This window comes from Phlebotomus papatasi, chromosome 1, assembly GCF_024763615.1.
Source record: "Phlebotomus papatasi isolate M1 chromosome 1, Ppap_2.1, whole genome shotgun sequence".
In the NCBI taxonomy this organism is placed as follows: domain Eukaryota; kingdom Metazoa; phylum Arthropoda; class Insecta; order Diptera; family Psychodidae; genus Phlebotomus; species Phlebotomus papatasi.
The window spans coordinates 65,481,791-65,500,962 of record NC_077222.1 but is presented as its reverse complement, the minus strand read 5'-3'; the positions used below and the strand labels follow the sequence as shown (position 1 = coordinate 65,500,962).

Below are 19,172 nucleotides of genomic sequence, written 5' to 3'. Positions count from 1 at the left end.
AAAAAAATTTCCTACGGCTTTCTAAAGTAATGTTTTGCTCTAAGAAGTCTGAAAAAATTATTTTTTCTGACCCTCAATTTTTGACCCTCTCGTCCTTAAAGTGTTAAATCAATTCTTTCAAGGCTTGCAACAGCCCCTAAAACCCTTTTTCTATTACTCAATTATTCACTTTAAAATTGTAATTATCGCTTAATTTCATGCTAATATATTTTTTTCTTAATTTTCTGAATGCTTTACTATTTTTAATGCGATCCTGTCTATTTGAAAGTGTTTTTAGACAATCACTTCGCATGTGAAAATCACCCGAGTTTGCTCGATAGAATGATTGAGCAACTCTTGGGTTCTACGCGGGCCTTTTATACTTTCGCCCCTTTTTCACACCTCACATTTCCCCACATCGAACCATGGAAGAATTCTCCAGTTTATTGGATTTGTTTCTCTCATTTCCCACCTTTGTTCCCTTACTAAACTTATGTGATTTATCGTGTGCAATTTATCACCAATTCTTTCATGTTACGAGAAAAGTCACCTGCATCAAGTGCACCCAAATCTAGCTAATTTTCTCACCTAGGAGGTGTTTCTTGTTTTATTTCAAAAGTGAAAATTGAAAGGTTGGCCCAAATCGTATCGGGAGAAAATGCTTTATTGCTCATAAGAGAGCAGTGAAAAAACTTTAGTACTAGAAACTGTTCAAAAATTCAATACATGGCTTGCAAGTGTTTCAGTGGATGTTTTATGATCCTTTGTTTAACATTTGTCTCTTCCCAATTGAATCTAATTAGGAGTATTTATGAACCTAGAAAAGAATATATGGTACTCTTTAGAATCTTTTTATCAAACATTTTTATGTAGGAATAATTTATTTTTATAATATTTTTATGAAAACATTTTTCAGAACTTTTTATTATTGAGCAGTGCAAATATTTCAAATATTCAATCGGTTGTTTATAAGGAAATGTTTGACCGTGGTACTACATATAAGATTAATATTAATATTAAGAAGAGCCAGAGAGAGAGGTATATAGTATTCAAAATTTCAAATGGAATATCACGTGTGTTAGAAAGAGTACACTCTAGTGGAGTAATACGATGAATAAGATATTACTGTTCGTATTAATTGCTTTCTGAATCGTATTACAGTCAATTCGAGTAATTTTACATGCGTGACAACTGTGATTCGGTCAGTTTGCGAGCGAAACACGAGAGAGAGGAAAGATAAAACACATACTATCTTTTTCTGATATTCTCGCAGTCCAGAAAGTATTAATCTTTTGTCATGGTCGTGAGAATTGTAATAAACATTTTAAGAAATTGTGTGGAAAATATTTTTCCGGATAACGGTGTTTGTTTAAAATTGGACTTGTATTCTGAAAATATCCTTGACATAAGCCAATTGAAAGAAAATGTTACGACACTATTCTTCCTTGCGATTACGGTTTGTAGAAGGTATAACGTCGTAGCTCTACTGATAAAAATACTCGCTTCTAAATGTAAAGTTTTTATTTAATTCTAGTCATGTTTGTCAATATTGAAAAACTATTTTTATATATTCTAAGGACAAAATTCAAACTGAAAATAATGATAATGTTCTTATAATCAAGATTATTTAAATTTTAATTGATAATCCTGATTTAGTAAAAGTTCGGGAACTCATAAAGTCTAATATAATGTCTAATATTAGCTCTGAAAAATGTGACCGGTTTTAGTGTAATGTTTTCCCTATTTTCGTATAAACATTTCACGAGGTATCTCCAAAACTACGTAGGTTGCCAATTTAGGGTTTTCGGTTGCCTCTTCGTTATTAAATTGGCTTTTATTTTGTATCAGTATTTTTTGCTAATTTATTCCACAATGACAGAAAACACCTAATAAACTGAAAAGTTTTTTCGGCTCGGTATATGGGAAACATAGGAGATGTCATGCCCCCTGTCTAATACTAGGAATCCTCTTAGAAGGAGTTGATACCGCTCCGAAGCATCTGGCATCTATGATATTAATTACATATACTAACAGGAGGTTTAACCGTCGGAAAAAACTAAATATTAACTTTTTCATGTTCTTGTAAGCATATCCTTTTTCTAAAATAATTTTTCTGAGCAACTCACAATAAGTTTTTTGTTTACAAAATTTGGTTTACTTTACTAGAATTACTAGAATTTTTAATGAGAATATTAATTTTCGCTGTTCTAATTTTTTTTCGACGTAAAGTGTAAACCACTCATAATGTTTAATTTCAGAACCCATGAGATATAACCATACACACAGAAAAATTTTGACTCTAAATTTAAGAATATATAAGATCCTGGGAACTTAAATTGGACGTGAATCCCCGAGGCGTTTAAGTTTAGAAGCTCTGAGCGAAAAAAATGAGCTAGAATCCCTAGCTCTTTCAAATTAAGAGATCGGGAACTTAAGTTCAGCATTAGCTGGAAAATGAAAAATGTCTGCAGATTTGCAACTAAAACTAAATGATCAAAAGGATTTAGAATTAGGGCATTGGATGGGATTTGAAACTAAATTCCTGGCTGTTTCTATATTTAAGAATTTTCCATTTTTCTGTGTGATTTTTATTAATTTTTGACCATTGTTTGAGGGCTTGGTGGGGCCCTCCCTGGATGATATTCTCCGTATTTCAAAGCCATTTGGTGCGTGAAAGTCTTTTTCCAACATTTAAGCCTGCGCCGAGATTTGAACACGCGACCTTTCTGATGACAGTCGAGCATCTTTCAGCTGCGCCACGAACTCCTATAATGTATTCAAAGCATATCGGGAACCGTTGCATCGGCACACACGATATTTCAAAATGACATTCTAACAGCAGGATGGCAAATTTTACTGGCTTGGATAGTAATTTCAATCGAAATTACTATCCTCCGTTAAAATTTACTGTCTTCCAGTTAAATTATAATATCTAATATGCGGCCAGTAAAATTTGCTACCCGGATATTAGAAAATCCCCGAGGCGTTTAAGTTTAGAAGCTCTGAGCCAAAGAAATGGGCTAGAATCCTTAGCTCTTTCAAGTTAAGAGATCGGGAACTTAAGTTCAGCATTAGCTGGAAAATGAAAAATGTCTACAGATTTGCAAATTGCAACTAAAACTAAATGATCAAGGATTTAGAATTAGGGCATTGGCATTCATTCGATGGGATTTGAAATTAAATTCCTGGGTGTTTCTGTTTAAGAATTTTTCATTTTTCTGTGTGTAGTACTAATTACAATGGTTGAGAGCCAGTCCCAAGGGACTTCGTTGAGTAAATACATATATTACATAAGGGTGATATATGTATTTTTAATGGTAGGAGATATAAACTATGCACTTTAAAGTGCACTAAGTTGAATTTATATTATTTACAGTTTTCTTATGTTTTGTGTACTATTAACTAAATATTACCTAAATAAGCATTTGGTATTAAATAAATCTAGAACTTCTTAATATATTTTGTACTTGAATTATAAAATTTTATAAAACATCGAAAACTCTAGATATACAGAAACAAATATGTGTTTTGCATTTTGATATATCAAATTGAAAGGTAAATATTTATTTCTCACAGAAGCGTGGCTATTTTGGCTAATGTAATCGCCCAATACATAAATTAAGTAAACTAGAGTATAATAGAGTGTTTTAGTTTTCACACTTAAATCTGAGATATTGTAGAGTGAATTCTCTGCAGGGCTGTGCAGATGGGGAGGCAAGTTTGGAAAATTTCCCTTCGGCCATATTCATGGTGTGTAATGCAGTAAAAGTTATTTGACTATTTCAAATTTAGCATTTTCATCTAAGGCTTGGTACTTGTGGTCAGGATTTGGTGGATTTTGTAAGATAAATGTTTCAAATTTTGTATGAATAATCGAGTGAATTTGCATGGTATAGGGACCAAGAATGGCCTCAAAAACTGCGTCTTTCACCCTTAAAATATTCATACAGTCGTATGTGCAATTTTCGCTGGGAAAAGCAAAAGAGGGGCGGTGTATTTGAATTTATTGTATTGATGTGCACCCCAAACCCTCCCTTAATGCTAAGGGTATCGAAGCACTTTTTGGTGCATTTGTGTCGACAAATCGAATCGAATAAACAACATCACGCAAAGGGAGCTCATCCTCAAAATGATGTCACTTTCCTCCCACATTCTAGCTCTTTTCACTGCTAAACTCTGGCTTCTCCATTCGCAGGAGAGAAAATCTGTAATCGATGGGCTTTTATCTTTTACGATATTTCAATTCTATAGTTCTATCATGTGAACATCTCAGGGCACTTTAGGACTTTTTGCAAAACTATTTTATTAAAGTCCCCCAAGTTTTTGATAGTTTGTGCATATGTGTTTCTCATGTCTTAATACCTTGATTTATTACACTTTTTAAAAGTCCTTATAACTGCAGAATTTCGTTTTTGAAATCAATTTAATATGATTTCTCTTAAGATATATAAGTCATATTACTCATACTGATATGTTCAGTCAAATTGTCTTAATATCTACAAGTTTAGTATGATTATTCTGGGTTCAACTTCAAGTTGATAATTTAATACAAAATACCTAGGGGAAACTGGGGCACCACTAAACACGGGGTAGCACCAAACACTGCAAATTTTTAATCAGATATTCGACTTGAGAGGACAAGACCTATAGGCATTTATAGGCACTATAGTGATACTTGTCTATTGAAAAAATGGTTGAGATAGTCCAAGTGGTTTAGAAATAAAAAATAGTGTTTGGTACTACCCCGTGTTTGATGGTGCTCCAGTTTCCCCTAGAATCTGAAGAGAGAATATTATAGTATTTTTATGTTTTATATTTCTTTAAAATTCATGAAAGGAATTTGTAACATTGAAATTGAGGAAACTGATTTATGAAGGTAGGTTTACAATAAAGATCCCGAGTCGACATCTTAATACGTTATCAAAAAATGGATCAAAATAATTTTTCTTTAAAATATTACTGGAGTAATCTAAGGAAAAAGTTCAATGTAGTAATCGTTTTAAAACTTTTTAATTCAATCATTTCAGAGAGATTTATACTTAAGCGTATACTACGGGAGACGAAGTCATAAAGAATTAGCTAAAAAGAAAAGACTTACACCAGTTACATTTTGGATGCAAAATTCAAAAAAGAACATCTAATGGTCTCTACATAATAGAGAAATTGATGTCTATATCAAAGCAAATTGCCTATGCTTGTGAAAGAGAAACTATGAAATATTGACATAAATTTCTCCAGTATGCAGGGGTCATAAGCGTCTAATGACCTCTACACGCTAGGGCAACTCATGTTTATATTGAAGCAGATTGCTTGTGGCTTCTATAGACTATAGAAATGTATTTACATGGCCATATTGAACGAAATTGCCTACAGCTGTGTAGGAAAAACTGCCAAATATGGACATACGTTTCTCCAGTGTACAGAGGCCATAAGACTCTGGAGTTGTTTTAGAATGTTTTCGAGGAAGAAAATTCAGATTTTTGAATTCGGATTTGCTTCACAGATCTCTACTAAAAAAGAATAATTTCTTCCAAGATTACTGCACCTCTTTAGCAGTTTTATAGGCTTCACTTACTACACGATATTTACGTAAAAAAATACAATTTTTTGAATATATATTTTGACAAAAATTTCTCACAATTTGTATAGGTCATTTTCAGAAGAAATTTCCACAAACCAAAATGATACAGTAATTAAAATAGTCATTCTTTTAAGAGTTTCTCATAACCTATTTCATAGTATCATTTGGCGATGCATTTAAAAAGTAAAAAATAACAGTATATGAGAAAAAATAACTTTTCAGGTAGGGGAAACTGGGGCACCATCAAACACGGGGTAAACCAAACACTAATTTTTATTTCTAAATTACTTGGACTATCGACCATTCCTTCAGTGGACAAGCATCCCTATAGTGCCTATAAATTCCTATAGGTCTTATCCTCTGAAGTCGACTATCCGATTAAAAAATCGCAGTGTTTGGTTGTACCCCGTGTTTGGTTCTGCCCCAGTTTTCCCTAGATTATTTTTGATTCCCTGAACAGACTGCAAAAGTTTTACAATGAACCTTTTACATTTACTTGTATAAAAATCGATGTACATGATTAACCGTTCAATTTGATACCTGATGAAAAGAATATAGGGAAACTGGGTAGTGAGCACGTAGTAAGCAGTAGTAAGCACGGGGTAGTTATAAACACTGCGATGTTTTTAATTAGATATTGAATTTCAGAGAACGAGACCTATATGACGTTATAGAGGGGTCCTGTTCTCCGAACTAATAGTCAACTTAAGTCCAAGTAGTGTCGACACAAATATCAGTGTCTCCAACTACCATGTGTTTACTACTGCCCCAGTTTCCCCCATATCCTCGAAACCTGTTGGAGGTGTACAATAATAGAAAATCTATTTCTCCATTTATTTCATACTACATTCCATCAGACCTAAATTTTTCTAATTCCATCATACTTTTGAAAGGATCTCAAGAGAACAACTTTTTTCTAGTGTATGTAATTTCTATCCTTTTTTATTTATACGTTTTCCCCTAATAAACATAAACATTGATTAATTTACTATTGCAATTAAGTTTGTTTGAAGCAAAAATAGTATACACATAATGTAAATTAGCTTGAAAGCTGTTACTCCAAATGGGGAAAAAATTGATACCGCATAAGCTTTTATATTGAAATTCAATAAACCAAGCTGAATTAGGAGTCACGAATGGAGCATAATGCGAAAACGCCTCGCTTTTTTTATGGTTGTTTTTCTTTTTCATAGTCCACCTCTCGCTTTAACCCGGAGTATTTTACTGGTTCCCCTCTCTGTGTCTGTGTTTTGCAATGTTTTCTCATGGGGATATGGAGACATGGGGCGGAATGTTTGTGGCAGAGAGGAAAGCGTCACTGAACGTACTGGTGGAGCTCTTGTAGTCGATGGGGATACCGGGTGGGTAAAAGTGTCAGGGTGAACAAAAAAAATAGTCATGTGGACAATTATTGTGGCAATTATTCGGTCATTTGGGACCAAATATAGCATTGCAGATGGAGTCTATAGTGGCATGGTTGTAGACAGGGGGGTGGAATTCCTGACCATTTTTGTTCACCTCATTTATGTTTTTCTAACCCTCTGAATGCTCTTTCTTTTTTTTCTCATATGCTATTGTCATGTTTTGTGCACTTCACCGGGAAACCTGAAGGAAGTATTCGATGGCATGTGGTTAAAGGGGTTGGTTGATTTCATTGTGGGATAGGTTTCGGGGGTAAATGTATAGTGTTTACCTTTGCCTGTTGTGCTGATTGATTGAGCCGTGCTTGAATTCACTGTGGCGGCCGGATCCGGCCTTGCCCATAAGCGCGAATCTCCTGCCAGGATGGTGGTGGCCGCTTGAGGAAGTGCTGACGTCGTCCCGGTACCGGTGATGGTGATGATGATGGTGGTGATGATGGTGTCCCGAGATGCTTTGCTTGAAATCGACAAATTCCACGGAGGCTGGATCGAGGGGGTAGATTCGTGGTGATGTTGCACTCTCCAATACCGCACTCACCAATGAAGCGCTCTGCAAGGACTTCAAGCTGCCACGGCGCGGTTCTGCAGATTCTTTAAACATTTATGCGGAAAAGTTCGTTTTGTTCTCCTCTGTTTTTCTTTTTTCTCTTCGTATTATCTCTATATTTGTATTTATTGTTATTATTTTTTCTCCTATTCCTCTTGTTTTTCGTCCAACTTCATTGTATATATTATGCACCACCAATGCGAGGTGAGAGATAGAGGATCACACACACTCATGATATTTTATTTAGAATAAAAGACACGGATATTAAAAAAAAAGACACTAGAGAAACAGAAACACAACACAAAATTTTTGTACGACAGTCAAGAAGAAGTATTACAACTGAGATGTGAGACAATAGGATAGAAAGGCATCCAACAGTATTGCAAAAGAGCAAAAACAATTTCACATTTTCAAAGTATAAATTTTAAATTTTCAAATAAAAACACATATTGAAACTATTGAGTAACATTGCACACATATAACAAAGAAAAAAGTAGTGAAATATAGTAATTTTATCATGTGGCTATAGAGAACATTGCGAAAAACGACTTCAATCCACAAAGATTCACAGAATTTATCTTGAGAGAGAAACACAAGAGGTTCACTTTGGGCCACACAAGAATTACATTAAGTCAGAATATTTCTAAAATTATTTAGTATCTATAATGTGATTGCTTTTCCTTTCACCAAAAGAATATATTTCTTTTCCTAAAAAAAATATATAGTCATATCGATTAAACCTATCAAACCAGGAAGTTTTGTATATAAATATGTAATAATATGAATATATGATGTCATAGAAATTTTCAAAAAAAAAAGATTTGCTCCTAATTATGTCACCAAAAGTTAATTATGGTTTTCACAGAAACAAAAATTTAAAAAAAAATATTTTAAAAGATTGCTATAAATAAGAACTAATGCTATTTTCATTTCAATCAGATTTTTTGAAAACAGAGAAAAAACTGTCAGTTAATAATATGAAGATTCGCTGTTCTTGAAAACAAAGTACAATAGAAATTATAGGGTCGGAGGAACGTCTGTTCGACAGGGAACCCCTATTGACACTTTTATCAAAATGTTGAAAATTATTTAATTTATAACGTTTTTTCTGTAATATACCTTTTACTATAAAGAGAGATGTTCAAATTTCATATCCCAAATAGTACAGAGTAGGGTGTCAATAGGTGCTGACACGAGTTCTTAAAGTGTCAATAGACGTTCCTTTCACCCTACATAAATAAAATTCTTTCAATGATGCACTGGCGGAATTGATTTTAAAATTATATTTCCGGTGAGTGAAAATTTAGTCATCTTAAGATGAGAACATCTTGCTGGTTTCTCCCAGAAACTTTAAGCCACTGAAAAAAATCCCCTTCAGAATCGAAAGCTCTGGGCAAAACCAAAAATTGTTTTCATCTTAGGGCACTAAGAGATTTGACTAGGTTTTATCTCTTTAAAACACGTGTTCGATTTGGAATTCTGCATAATGCGGTATTCCTGACAAACCAATTTGGATGTTCAATTTTAGAATGCGTAGGGGAAAGTGCGCTACCTTCGGATGACTTAAGTTTCAGACAATTCAACTTTTTCTCTATGCTCGTTATGAATTTTACCCATAGCTCCTTTCTGGAAATTTGAGGCATTGTACTAGCTAATAAAATATAATAATTATAATGGGCCGAATTCATTTATAACACATTGAAAAAAAAGGAATGATTCGGAGCATAAATCGTTCGAAGGTACCACGCTTTTGCCTAGTTAATTTAGTAAATTTCAGATAAATTTGAGAAATTTATCTGAAATTTTCGAAATACTTTCTTCGGAATTTTGAGTTGTCCGAAATTTCAAATTTTATCCTATCACCGAAATGTGGTAAGTATGATTAAAATAGTCTCTGGATATTCTCTGAAGAAACTTCGTCACAATATTGGTTCGTAAGTTGGTCAGGTCATCAACGTTAAGTCTGTGCCGAACGCGTTATATTGTGACAAAAACGACGACTTTCAATAAATTATAATGATTTTTTACAGAAATATAACTCAGTTTGATACACATCTTGATCATAAAACAATTTCGTAATGTACTCAACTTACGAAGTTATTAATTTAATTAGTTATTAAGTGTTTAGTGATAAGATGTAACAAATTTAGTCTTCTAAAAAATGAAGTAATACGGGCTTCAGACCTAAGGTGTAGCTATATGGCTTAACTTCTCTAATTTTTTCTTAATCAAGATTTTTTAGAAAATTATCACTTAAGATTGGTCAACATGGGCAAGAAGACATCCATTAAATTTTGATAAAACAATAAAATTGGTTGCTATTTTGAATTTCGAGACCATCGAGAACTGGGTTAAACCTTAGGTCCGAACGCGCTACCTTCGGACGACTCAAACTTTGGACACCTCAATTTTTTTTTAATGTTCTTAATGGATTTGACTGATAGCTCTTTTCTGGAAATTTGAGACATTGGACTAGCTATTAAAATATAATATTATAATGGGTGAAGGTTATTAAAAATGTATTAAAAGAAATGAGTTGTTCGAAGCTTGAGTCGTCTAAATGTAGCTCGCTTTCCCCTAAAAGTTATACAAGTTGGAAAATATTTAATTTTCAAATTCAAATAATGCTTTCCAAATAGAATCAAATTTCATTAACTTGATCTGTTAAACATTTTTACAACTGTATTAAAGAAAAAGACAAAAATGTTTAGAGTTTATTGGATCGAGTCAAATTGGATTAAAGAGATCTCTGAAATGTAGGATATAAATTTTAAGAAAAATACTCTGCTAATTTTAAACAAACTCTAACAGTTCCAAATGTCTCGAATATTAAAAAAAGCTTCCTGGCAAGCAAATTTTTGGCAAAGTCGAGAAATTTATTTTCTTTTACTAAATTCTGTTTTCGAGAATTGAAGTCAGCTTTATGTTAAAGAGTTTTCTAAAATAAAAGTATACATTAAAACGCATTAATTCTAAGCGGAGATATCGTTCATTTTTCTGCTGGATTCCTGTATTTGGATAGTTACATTTTCTATTCAAAAAGAGCAAATAATTTTGAATTGATTATATCAATGCATTGTTAGAGCTGTTCCAATTCTGGTCTTATAGCAAATTTTATTATAGAATTTGTGTTTTCTTTAGCTTTCTCTGCAACTTGAAAGGAATTCAATATTGTCCCCTTTAGTTCCTAAATGTATGTATATCTTGCTCAATCAATCAAGTGCGACATGATCAGTTATATTGATTAATTTTGTGGATTTTCAGTCCCGGAAAAATTCAATAACTTGTGTCGAAATGTACTTGAAGACGGGCAGATAGTGAAGCTTTTGAACTTACTAGAATGTTCTTTTTGGGGTACAAAAATCTTATATGCAAACATCGACCCATGCACTGGCATTGGCACTGTTGGGGTATTTCTCAGTGGGTGAGCGTCATATGTATTGGTTGGGGGTATTTTCGGTAGTAAGGGTCGCGCGGAAAGTGATTCCCGACGCGAAATTTTACCCCATCCATGTGATACTTTTTTTTTTTGGATATTTCATGTACATATTATACTGTGAGCTTCTATTTCTTGTGTTACATACGAGTTTATGTATGTACAAAATTGGGCACAGAATGCACATTTTGGTGGAATGGCTCAAAAGTGTTTAATGGTGGCCTTTGAGAATTTGTAAGAAATAAGTACAATATACGTATATTTTTTGTTTCTTTTTAATTTGCACTATGCCATCTTTTTTGTCCCCAAACCATGGACTCATGGACTTCCGTATAGCCTTGAAAGATGAGGCGAAATTGCCATCGACCACCCGTAAATTTCTAGGGTGCCCTTTTTTTTGCTTGTCTTTTCACTATAACCTCCACTTTAGTTCACTCTCGGAAAGTCATTCTTCTTTTGCCTGCCCTAACTGAATGCTGTGCAGGGTACTGAGAGCACAAGTATAGCACATGATAGTACATTAAAAGTTAGTGATAAGCTTGTTTCAGCTTATGTACGCTGTGATCTCTTTCATTGGAAATCATGTTTGTTTGCCAACTCAAAGATGAAATATTGAAAAATACTTAACTGATTTTAAACTTGAGAAATCTTAAATGGTTATGGTCTTAAAACTGTAGTTACAAAATTTAATTTCATATTGCTAAGCACAGCTTTTATTCAAAATTCAGAGTTCTTCTTTATGACCTCTACATTGGGGACTTAATGTTTCGTGCATTTTGAGCTAACCTGCATTTATTATGGGAACTTGTACCATAAGTAAATTCTAAAAGTATCTTTTAATAAGAATTTTTGAATTTTATTTACCTATTATGTCTGGTCATATAAAATTAAAAATATCAAAAATATAAAGAGTACCCTAAGAACCCTAAGAATAATATGACAGATTTTTGAATATGATACGTTATAGACAATATTTAAATAACCCCACAATAATGTTCTAGAATAAAATAAAAGAGGACAAATAAAATGCGTAAGTACGTATTTTTGTCATTCTGATTTTTATGGAGTGTAGGGGAAAGTGCCCATGCTTGATACCATTGGAAGCTTCGTAATGACTAAATTTTTCCTACGTTTCTCAATAAATGTGACCCCGTAATATATTTTAAAAACTGGCCACTTTCCCATAGTTTTTAAAATATTTTTTTTGATTATTATTATTAATCGTATCGAGATATATTCATTACAAAGGTAATCATTTTACAATGTCCATATCCCGTGTTAGAAGAATCTGCTAGTCCGTTTGTAGACTCGCCCAGGAGCGCCTTCCCCGTATTGTGGATGCTTCTTCTATGCTCCCGGAGTTGTTGGGCGTAGGCGGTGCATTATATTACGTTATTAACATATGAAAATTGCCTACATTAGACATTCAGATCTTTGCACCGGGCGGGACACGAACTCACAACAGTAAGTCGAGCCAGGGAATCGATCCACCCAAGAGCCAACGGTCTTGCCTATTGCGCCACTGATTCCCCCATGTGATTGATGAGTCACAGTGAAACATAGAAAATTTAGTTATTACGAAGCTTCCAATGGCATCAAGCATGGGCACTTTTCCATACGCTCCCGAAAGTTCAATAATTCAAGCTTTTTGTTTAATATTGACGAAACATCTTTTTTTGTATTGATCTGGTAACTGTTTTGGTAACAGGTTTAGAGAAATATGATAGAGTTTGAGACTCGGACAACATGTCACAAATTAAAAGAAAACTGCTCTCTCGTGGAGTTTGAGTAGTTAAAATTAAGTATCTTCTAAAATAAAAAAAAAGACCACGGCTTTAAATTTTTCACCTAATCATTGAAAATTCCTTCAGACACGTAAAAAATTTCAAGGATGTAAGGAATATGATTAATAAAAAAATTGTGTCTAACTTTTGGAATATTTTCTTTGCGGGAAATATCAATTTGGATTGGACCAACTTAATCAAAGAATATTTCACATTATAAGTTGAACATGTTCTTCGACAAAGTTTCAGAGGAAGTTTTTTTATAAAAATACATCAACTGGTTATCTTATTGCCCGAATTCCACAGAGAGAGTAGCATATAGGGGAGAACCGGAAAGTTTGAGACACTTTCTCATATTCTGACTTTAAAGTATTATTTCCAAAACTCATAAAATTAGCTTGAAATTTTGTACAGCGCTCAGTATAGTCACATGTATAGACTTTATTTAAATAATTCAATTAGTGTTTTTGTCATATTTATTTAAATAATCGAACAATAATCCATCGCATCTCAAACTACTCGCGTCTCAAAAATGTAGGCTTTTCCCTATTCGATTTTGAGTTACATTTTATTTCGATTTCGACTCCTTATCCTTTATAAGGAGTCGTAGTTTGGTAGAATTTTGGAAATCTGAGTCTGTCCGGCCGTTACCACGCCTAGAGGCCAAGCGGTTAGAGATAGAGGTTTGGTACCTTACCATAAATCGACCCTAGGATTGTTAATATGTCCCTCATTTTCTTTTCACACCTCTTTCCCTCCAAAACCATGCTCTGTAGGATAGCTCGAAAACCCAGGAATAGAGATTACCCAGGCGGACATTTTCGTCTTTTTACGAATATATTGTTGAATCATTCCTAAAAACGGGTTTTCAAGATCAAAGATTTAAAAGGCTCTAGAGCCTCTCTAGATCTAGAGATCATATTTCTCAACCGAATGATACCGTTTGAGTTTGGTCTTAGAATTCCTAACCGATTCTAATTGGTTTGGAATCGGTAATAAACCGGTTCATAACCGTACTGATAACTAATTGTTATCTGTAAATCAATTTCATTACTTCTAAGCTCTTTCAGCCGATCATTTGGGTAGTTTGAATAAGTTCAAACCGGTTGAGAACCGAAAAAAGGTAAATCATCCGAAAATAATTTTGTGGTACAGCATCTAATTCATGAGTTCGAATACTTCGCAAAGCCTTTGACATTTTTCCACCACCTTTACCTGAGATTCTTTACATTTCTCCACAAAAATAACTTCTAGAGAATTTTTCAAAAAGTACATTTTCTTTCTAAATAGAGGAAAATGGTCTTTAACTAAATTGTAGAGCACTAAATTTTTTAGAAGAATACTCTGATTAAAAATATTTCGCGTTTTAAAATATCCAGGGAAAAAAATTTATCAGTTTTGACATTTTGCTCAAGTCTCCTGGGTTAAAATTTGTCTTTCCAGATTTTGTAATTCCTAACAAAAAACACAAAAATAGAGGTTTTTGATCTGAATTGGTTTATGGAGAATTCAACATTCACTAAACGAAATAAACCAAATGAAGCGATTGGTTTGAAATCGAGATTCTGTAAACCTTAATCTTAATATTTTTTTTCGTTATTTTATAATTAATTTAACCCTTTAAGGACGATTGGAACACCGGTGTCCCATAAAGAAAATAATTTTTCCTGAACACCTAAAGTTATTTTTCTTATGTTTGTACATTATTGCAAAGTAGAAGGTTGAAGGAATCTAGGATATTTTTTGCAAGTCTACGACTATTTGCTGTATAGTACATTTTTAAGCTTAAAATGGCGAATTCTGTTGAAAATTGATTTTAATTATTTTTTATACTTCTATTTTTTTAAGCAAAGCCGTTTTGGTAAAAGAAACTACAATACTCAAACATAATATTTTTTATTAAAGTGAAAATTATCTGTCATTGGTATCGTCAGAAAAATTACTTAAATTTTTGGGCTATTTTTGTCCCTATCGTTCATAGAGACAAAAAAAAATACTAAGACTTTGTAGGCTTTCTAAAGGTTAGATATAAGGCATATCACAAGTTTTTTTATCGGTTTAATTTTTATTGCTGATTTTCGGTCAGCGGAAACTGTCTCGTCATTAAAGGATTAAAGTAAGTTTTGTTGAGTGAACATAACGGCCTCATATGGAGCCTATGTCGGCAGCCCACCGATCGCCCCATACCCCTTATTAAGGAGAGGAAAGCCTTAAGGAAAGCTGAAAACATCTAACTTGGGAATACAAGCTCAATCAGATATGGGTAACGTAACTACAATTTTAGTAACTGTGATTATTAAAAATGATAGATTGTGTGTCATTCGGATGGTCCAAGAGTCCTAAAACGTGGAAAAATACAATAAAAATTCCCTACTATTTTTGTTCCTTTCTTCATGACTGCACCATTGATGACAGTAATATCTCCATCGTGAATGATGAAAGTGTTTATACTTCTTCGAAAGGCGGTATTTCCTACAACGAATGTTATTTTATTTAAAGCAAATTTTATTGCAAGTCGTTTTTGGTGAATGTTTTTTTTTCTTGCCGGTCTTTTTAAATATAGAGGAAGTAGTTCATGAATTTCAGTGTTTCGCATATTAGGCCTTTGGTGTGTTAAATATTTCGAAATCCAACGGAATTGCACAATAGGGACTTTTGTCTTGTGCTCCTCTCTTTTTCGCCCATTCATATACCCATACTCTTGGACACTTCTCCTGAGTATAGTACAAGAGGGGTCTCCCTTAGCAAAAGCGCGGTAGAGCACTATATTTGGATGTTATACAACCAACAATTTATATGGAGTCCAATGTGGCCTCTGCCGATGCTCCCTGCCTTTGGCTCTTGGTTTCTGAGGGAGGCCAAATGGTGAGAAAGAGAGGTGCTCGTTATTTACCAACCACCCAAAATGAGAGTACTTTCATTGGGAAAATTTTCTACATACAACTTATACGCCACTATTGCCATTTGGTGCGCCTTCCTCGCCCACCCGACACTATGCCAAGTGCCAAGTCATTCTAAATGGTTCTATGTAGCATAAGTCAACTCGAAAGGGGTTAATAGCACTCCCATGACCGTGGCTCTCGAAATTTGCATCACGTCCTCGATGAGGTGAAAATCCATATCTGGATGTTTTTTTTATGCTTTTCCACTGACAGAGAGAGATTTTTTAGCATTTGACCAGTTGTATATTTTCAACGAAAATGGTGGATTTTCATAAAAATAAAAAAATGTATAAATATTTAAGAATTACGGTGCAATTTTCTTAATTTTTGTAAATAGTGTTCTACGGATTGTAAGAATCTATTAAATTAGATTCTTTCCAAGACACACGGAAATTAAGCAAAATCGATTATTATGAGTTTTGAGAAGGGGATTATGAAATCGTGTTGAGCAAAGTGATATCTCTGGATGAAAAAATGAAGAAAGTTCATTATTTCTGAAATCCAATTTCAATCGAATTTGTACGAATTCTGATTACCAAAAACCTTACGATGGAGTGAAAACAATTTTTTATTAGCTTCTGAAGCTAATCATTGGTCCGTAAATAGTGTATATAGTTTGAACTCAGACTAATTCAGATGAAATATCTCGCAGAAATTGAAAATGTAAACTTCGGGATAGACATAACAATCATAAAAATCCGTTTTCTATTTTAACACCACTTACTAGTTGTGATTTAGCAAAAGAGCAGTGAAATATTAAATTTGGTCTATAAAAATTCACATTTGGGTTTTTGGTCAAAACAAAAAAAATCACATTTGGGTAGTGAAACAATTTAGAACTTTATAAGCAGTGAAATATTATCGTATAAGCTTTGGTAAAGGGCACCTAAAGCACAAGTTTGCAAGGGTTAAATAAATTATTAATAATATAATTTATAAAGGGATAATAACGAGTTTTAATAATACTCGCAACAATCTTAGATGCTAATTATATTAGATCCATTTTTGTTTATACTATAATTAAGAGTAATCTAACGCTTGAGAAGTTCTGTTGATAAATGAATATTCGAGTGTACTTCGAAATGGTTTAGTGGCTATACCGCTACCGCTTGAATGAAAACGGTAATAGCTTTTGTCGTCTATACTCAATATTAAACCTTTATAATGTATGTCTCAATGGTCTCTTCAGAAGTCTTTGCATTATCTTAATCAAGTCCCGGTCAAAACCCGAAAGTCAAAATCCCGAATTGCACCCATGTTTGCTAGAGGCAAAGAGACATTTTCTATACACATTATTCTCCATGTGCTTACGACTTTCAACATTTTCAGAATTTTTATCATTCGGTATTTTAGCCCTTTTGTGATTTTGACTTTAGAGACTTTGGCTGTCCCCGACCTTATTCACGATCTAAACATGATAAAATATATTCTTAAAAACTTAAGACCCGATCGAACGTCGTCAGGGTTTCCCAGTCGGGATCACAAAAGCTCTAAATTATGTAATATTCAAGTTATATGTAAAAATGGATATTCTCTCAATTCTGATGTAAATCTTAAAGTTTGAAGTCTTCAAATCATTCTTTAACCTTTTGAGGACGAATAAATTACCAGTGATCTAAAAGTAATTCTCTTCTACAACCATTCTAAGTTATGTTTTCGCCAAAATTAGTACTTTTTGGATCCCCATTGGAGTTAAAATGTCATTAGTATTCACCATTATAGATCCTTAATTTTAAAATCCTTAGATAAGGTATAGTGCCCTCAAATCTACCGGTTCCTCAATTCGACCGGTAGAGCTATTTATTCAATTTATTTATATTTGCAATAATATTTGGCGTATGATGTAATATTAATAGGTCAATTATTCCATAAAATAAATACGAATCTGTGACAATTTTATAGAAATTCACCATTAAAACATTCAAATATTGACCACCGGTCGAATCGAGGAACCGGTCGACTCGAGGACACTTTACCTTACATAACAAGATCTGGTCAGCAGTCGATATGACCAAGCTTTTATCAAACAATTGCCTTATTCCTTCCTCAAGATTAATGTTTTGTATTAAATATTTAGTATCAAAATTAAAAATTCCCTATTCTAAGCTAAAGAATAATTAAGTTTTTATTACACGTACGATAGTTAATAGTTGGCGCAATCCGCACGAAAAACAACGAGGAGCGACGAGAGAAGAGCTTAGTTTAAGTTTAAAAAATGAAACAAGTTCTATTTCCTCCTACCAAAACATTCTTTATTACTTAATTTTTCAATTGAAAGGTTGAAATGGTCCAAAAAAGATCAATAAGAAAAAATATTTTGAATTTGTACAATTGAGCAAATAATTCTGAAATTTTCTACAGTTCAGTTTAAAGATTTAAGAAATTTGACATTTTTAACATTAAAGATATTAGCCGTACTCACTATGGCGTTGTTATCTCGTAATCTCCGTAATCTGTTATCTTGTTATAATTTTTCATTTATAAAATACATTACGAGAACATAACGAGATAACGAGATAACGATATTACAAGATAACAGCGCCATAGTGAGTACGGCTATTATATTTAACTTAAAATACGAGTTTGTCTTTAAAAATCGTTTCCAAGATTAACGTCTAAAGATTTATTTCAGAATTGAAGAGTAGGACATAAATATTAAAATTTTAAAACCTTAAATCGCGCTTTAAAATCCAACAATCTTCACAAACTTTTTGTTAAAATTTGTTAAAATTGGTCGTGCTTATGAGAAGTTATGAAAATAGGTTAAAATAAAATTGCCATATTAGCTAATTAGGTTAGCTTGGCAATCTTGCTCTTTCTCTTTTTGACTGGTCGAGCCCCAATGAAATGTAGAACATATTGTAAAATTGAAATGTACAACCAGGAAAGGGACACTTCATCTTTTTGGTCTTGGATATTCGAATCAACGCTGAGACGGCGGTGGACGCATATGGCGGAGGTAAAAATCAAGAATGAGATAAAAATATATTTAAAAAAAGTTTTTTATAATAAGATCTGAAGCTGGTCTCATGGATTTTAAAAGCATTAAATACTAAATATTTTTAAATAAGGATGTGTAGGTTTTGTAGTTTTTGAAGGGGCATTAAGGCTATACTTTAGAATAGGAAATTTTCAATTTTGACACTAAATATTTAAGATAAAATCTTTGAACATTCTATCTATGGCAAGATTGAGGGTATATGCTTCGTTTTCCAAGTTTAAAAGTGCTATTTAAGCTTTGGCAATAAACTGAAATTGCTAATTGAATTATGTCTTAAAGTTTCCATTATATAATTAAGACTCAAGCCTAGCAAGTTCATCTAAGAATAATAAGTCATTCGCATGTGTTCAATTGGGTAATTTGCTGTCACATCGCAATAGGAGAATCCGATATATCTCTGACGAACTTCGATACCAATCTCTTTCAGTGATGTCAAACCCCCTATAGCCGCAGACAAAAGCTCACCCATCCTTTCCATATG

At 33.2% G+C, this 19,172-nt stretch overlaps 1 protein-coding gene across 3 annotated transcripts in view; it reads right to left on the bottom strand.

Moving 5' to 3' along the window:
• LOC129810063 (innexin shaking-B) overlaps positions 1-19,172 on the bottom strand; it is a 115,123-nt gene that overhangs the window by 76,893 nt on the left and 19,058 nt on the right. Inside the window, exon 1 of one of the 3 annotated variants that reach the window (XM_055860313.1) lies at positions 7,254-7,754. The exons of the other annotated variants lie outside the window; for them this stretch is intronic. Coding sequence (XP_055716288.1) covers positions 7,254-7,582 — 329 coding nt within the window. The 5' untranslated portion in view covers positions 7,583-7,754. Of the gene's footprint in view, positions 1-7,253; positions 7,755-19,172 lie in introns of those variants that run through there. 3 annotated transcript variants of the gene reach the window in all.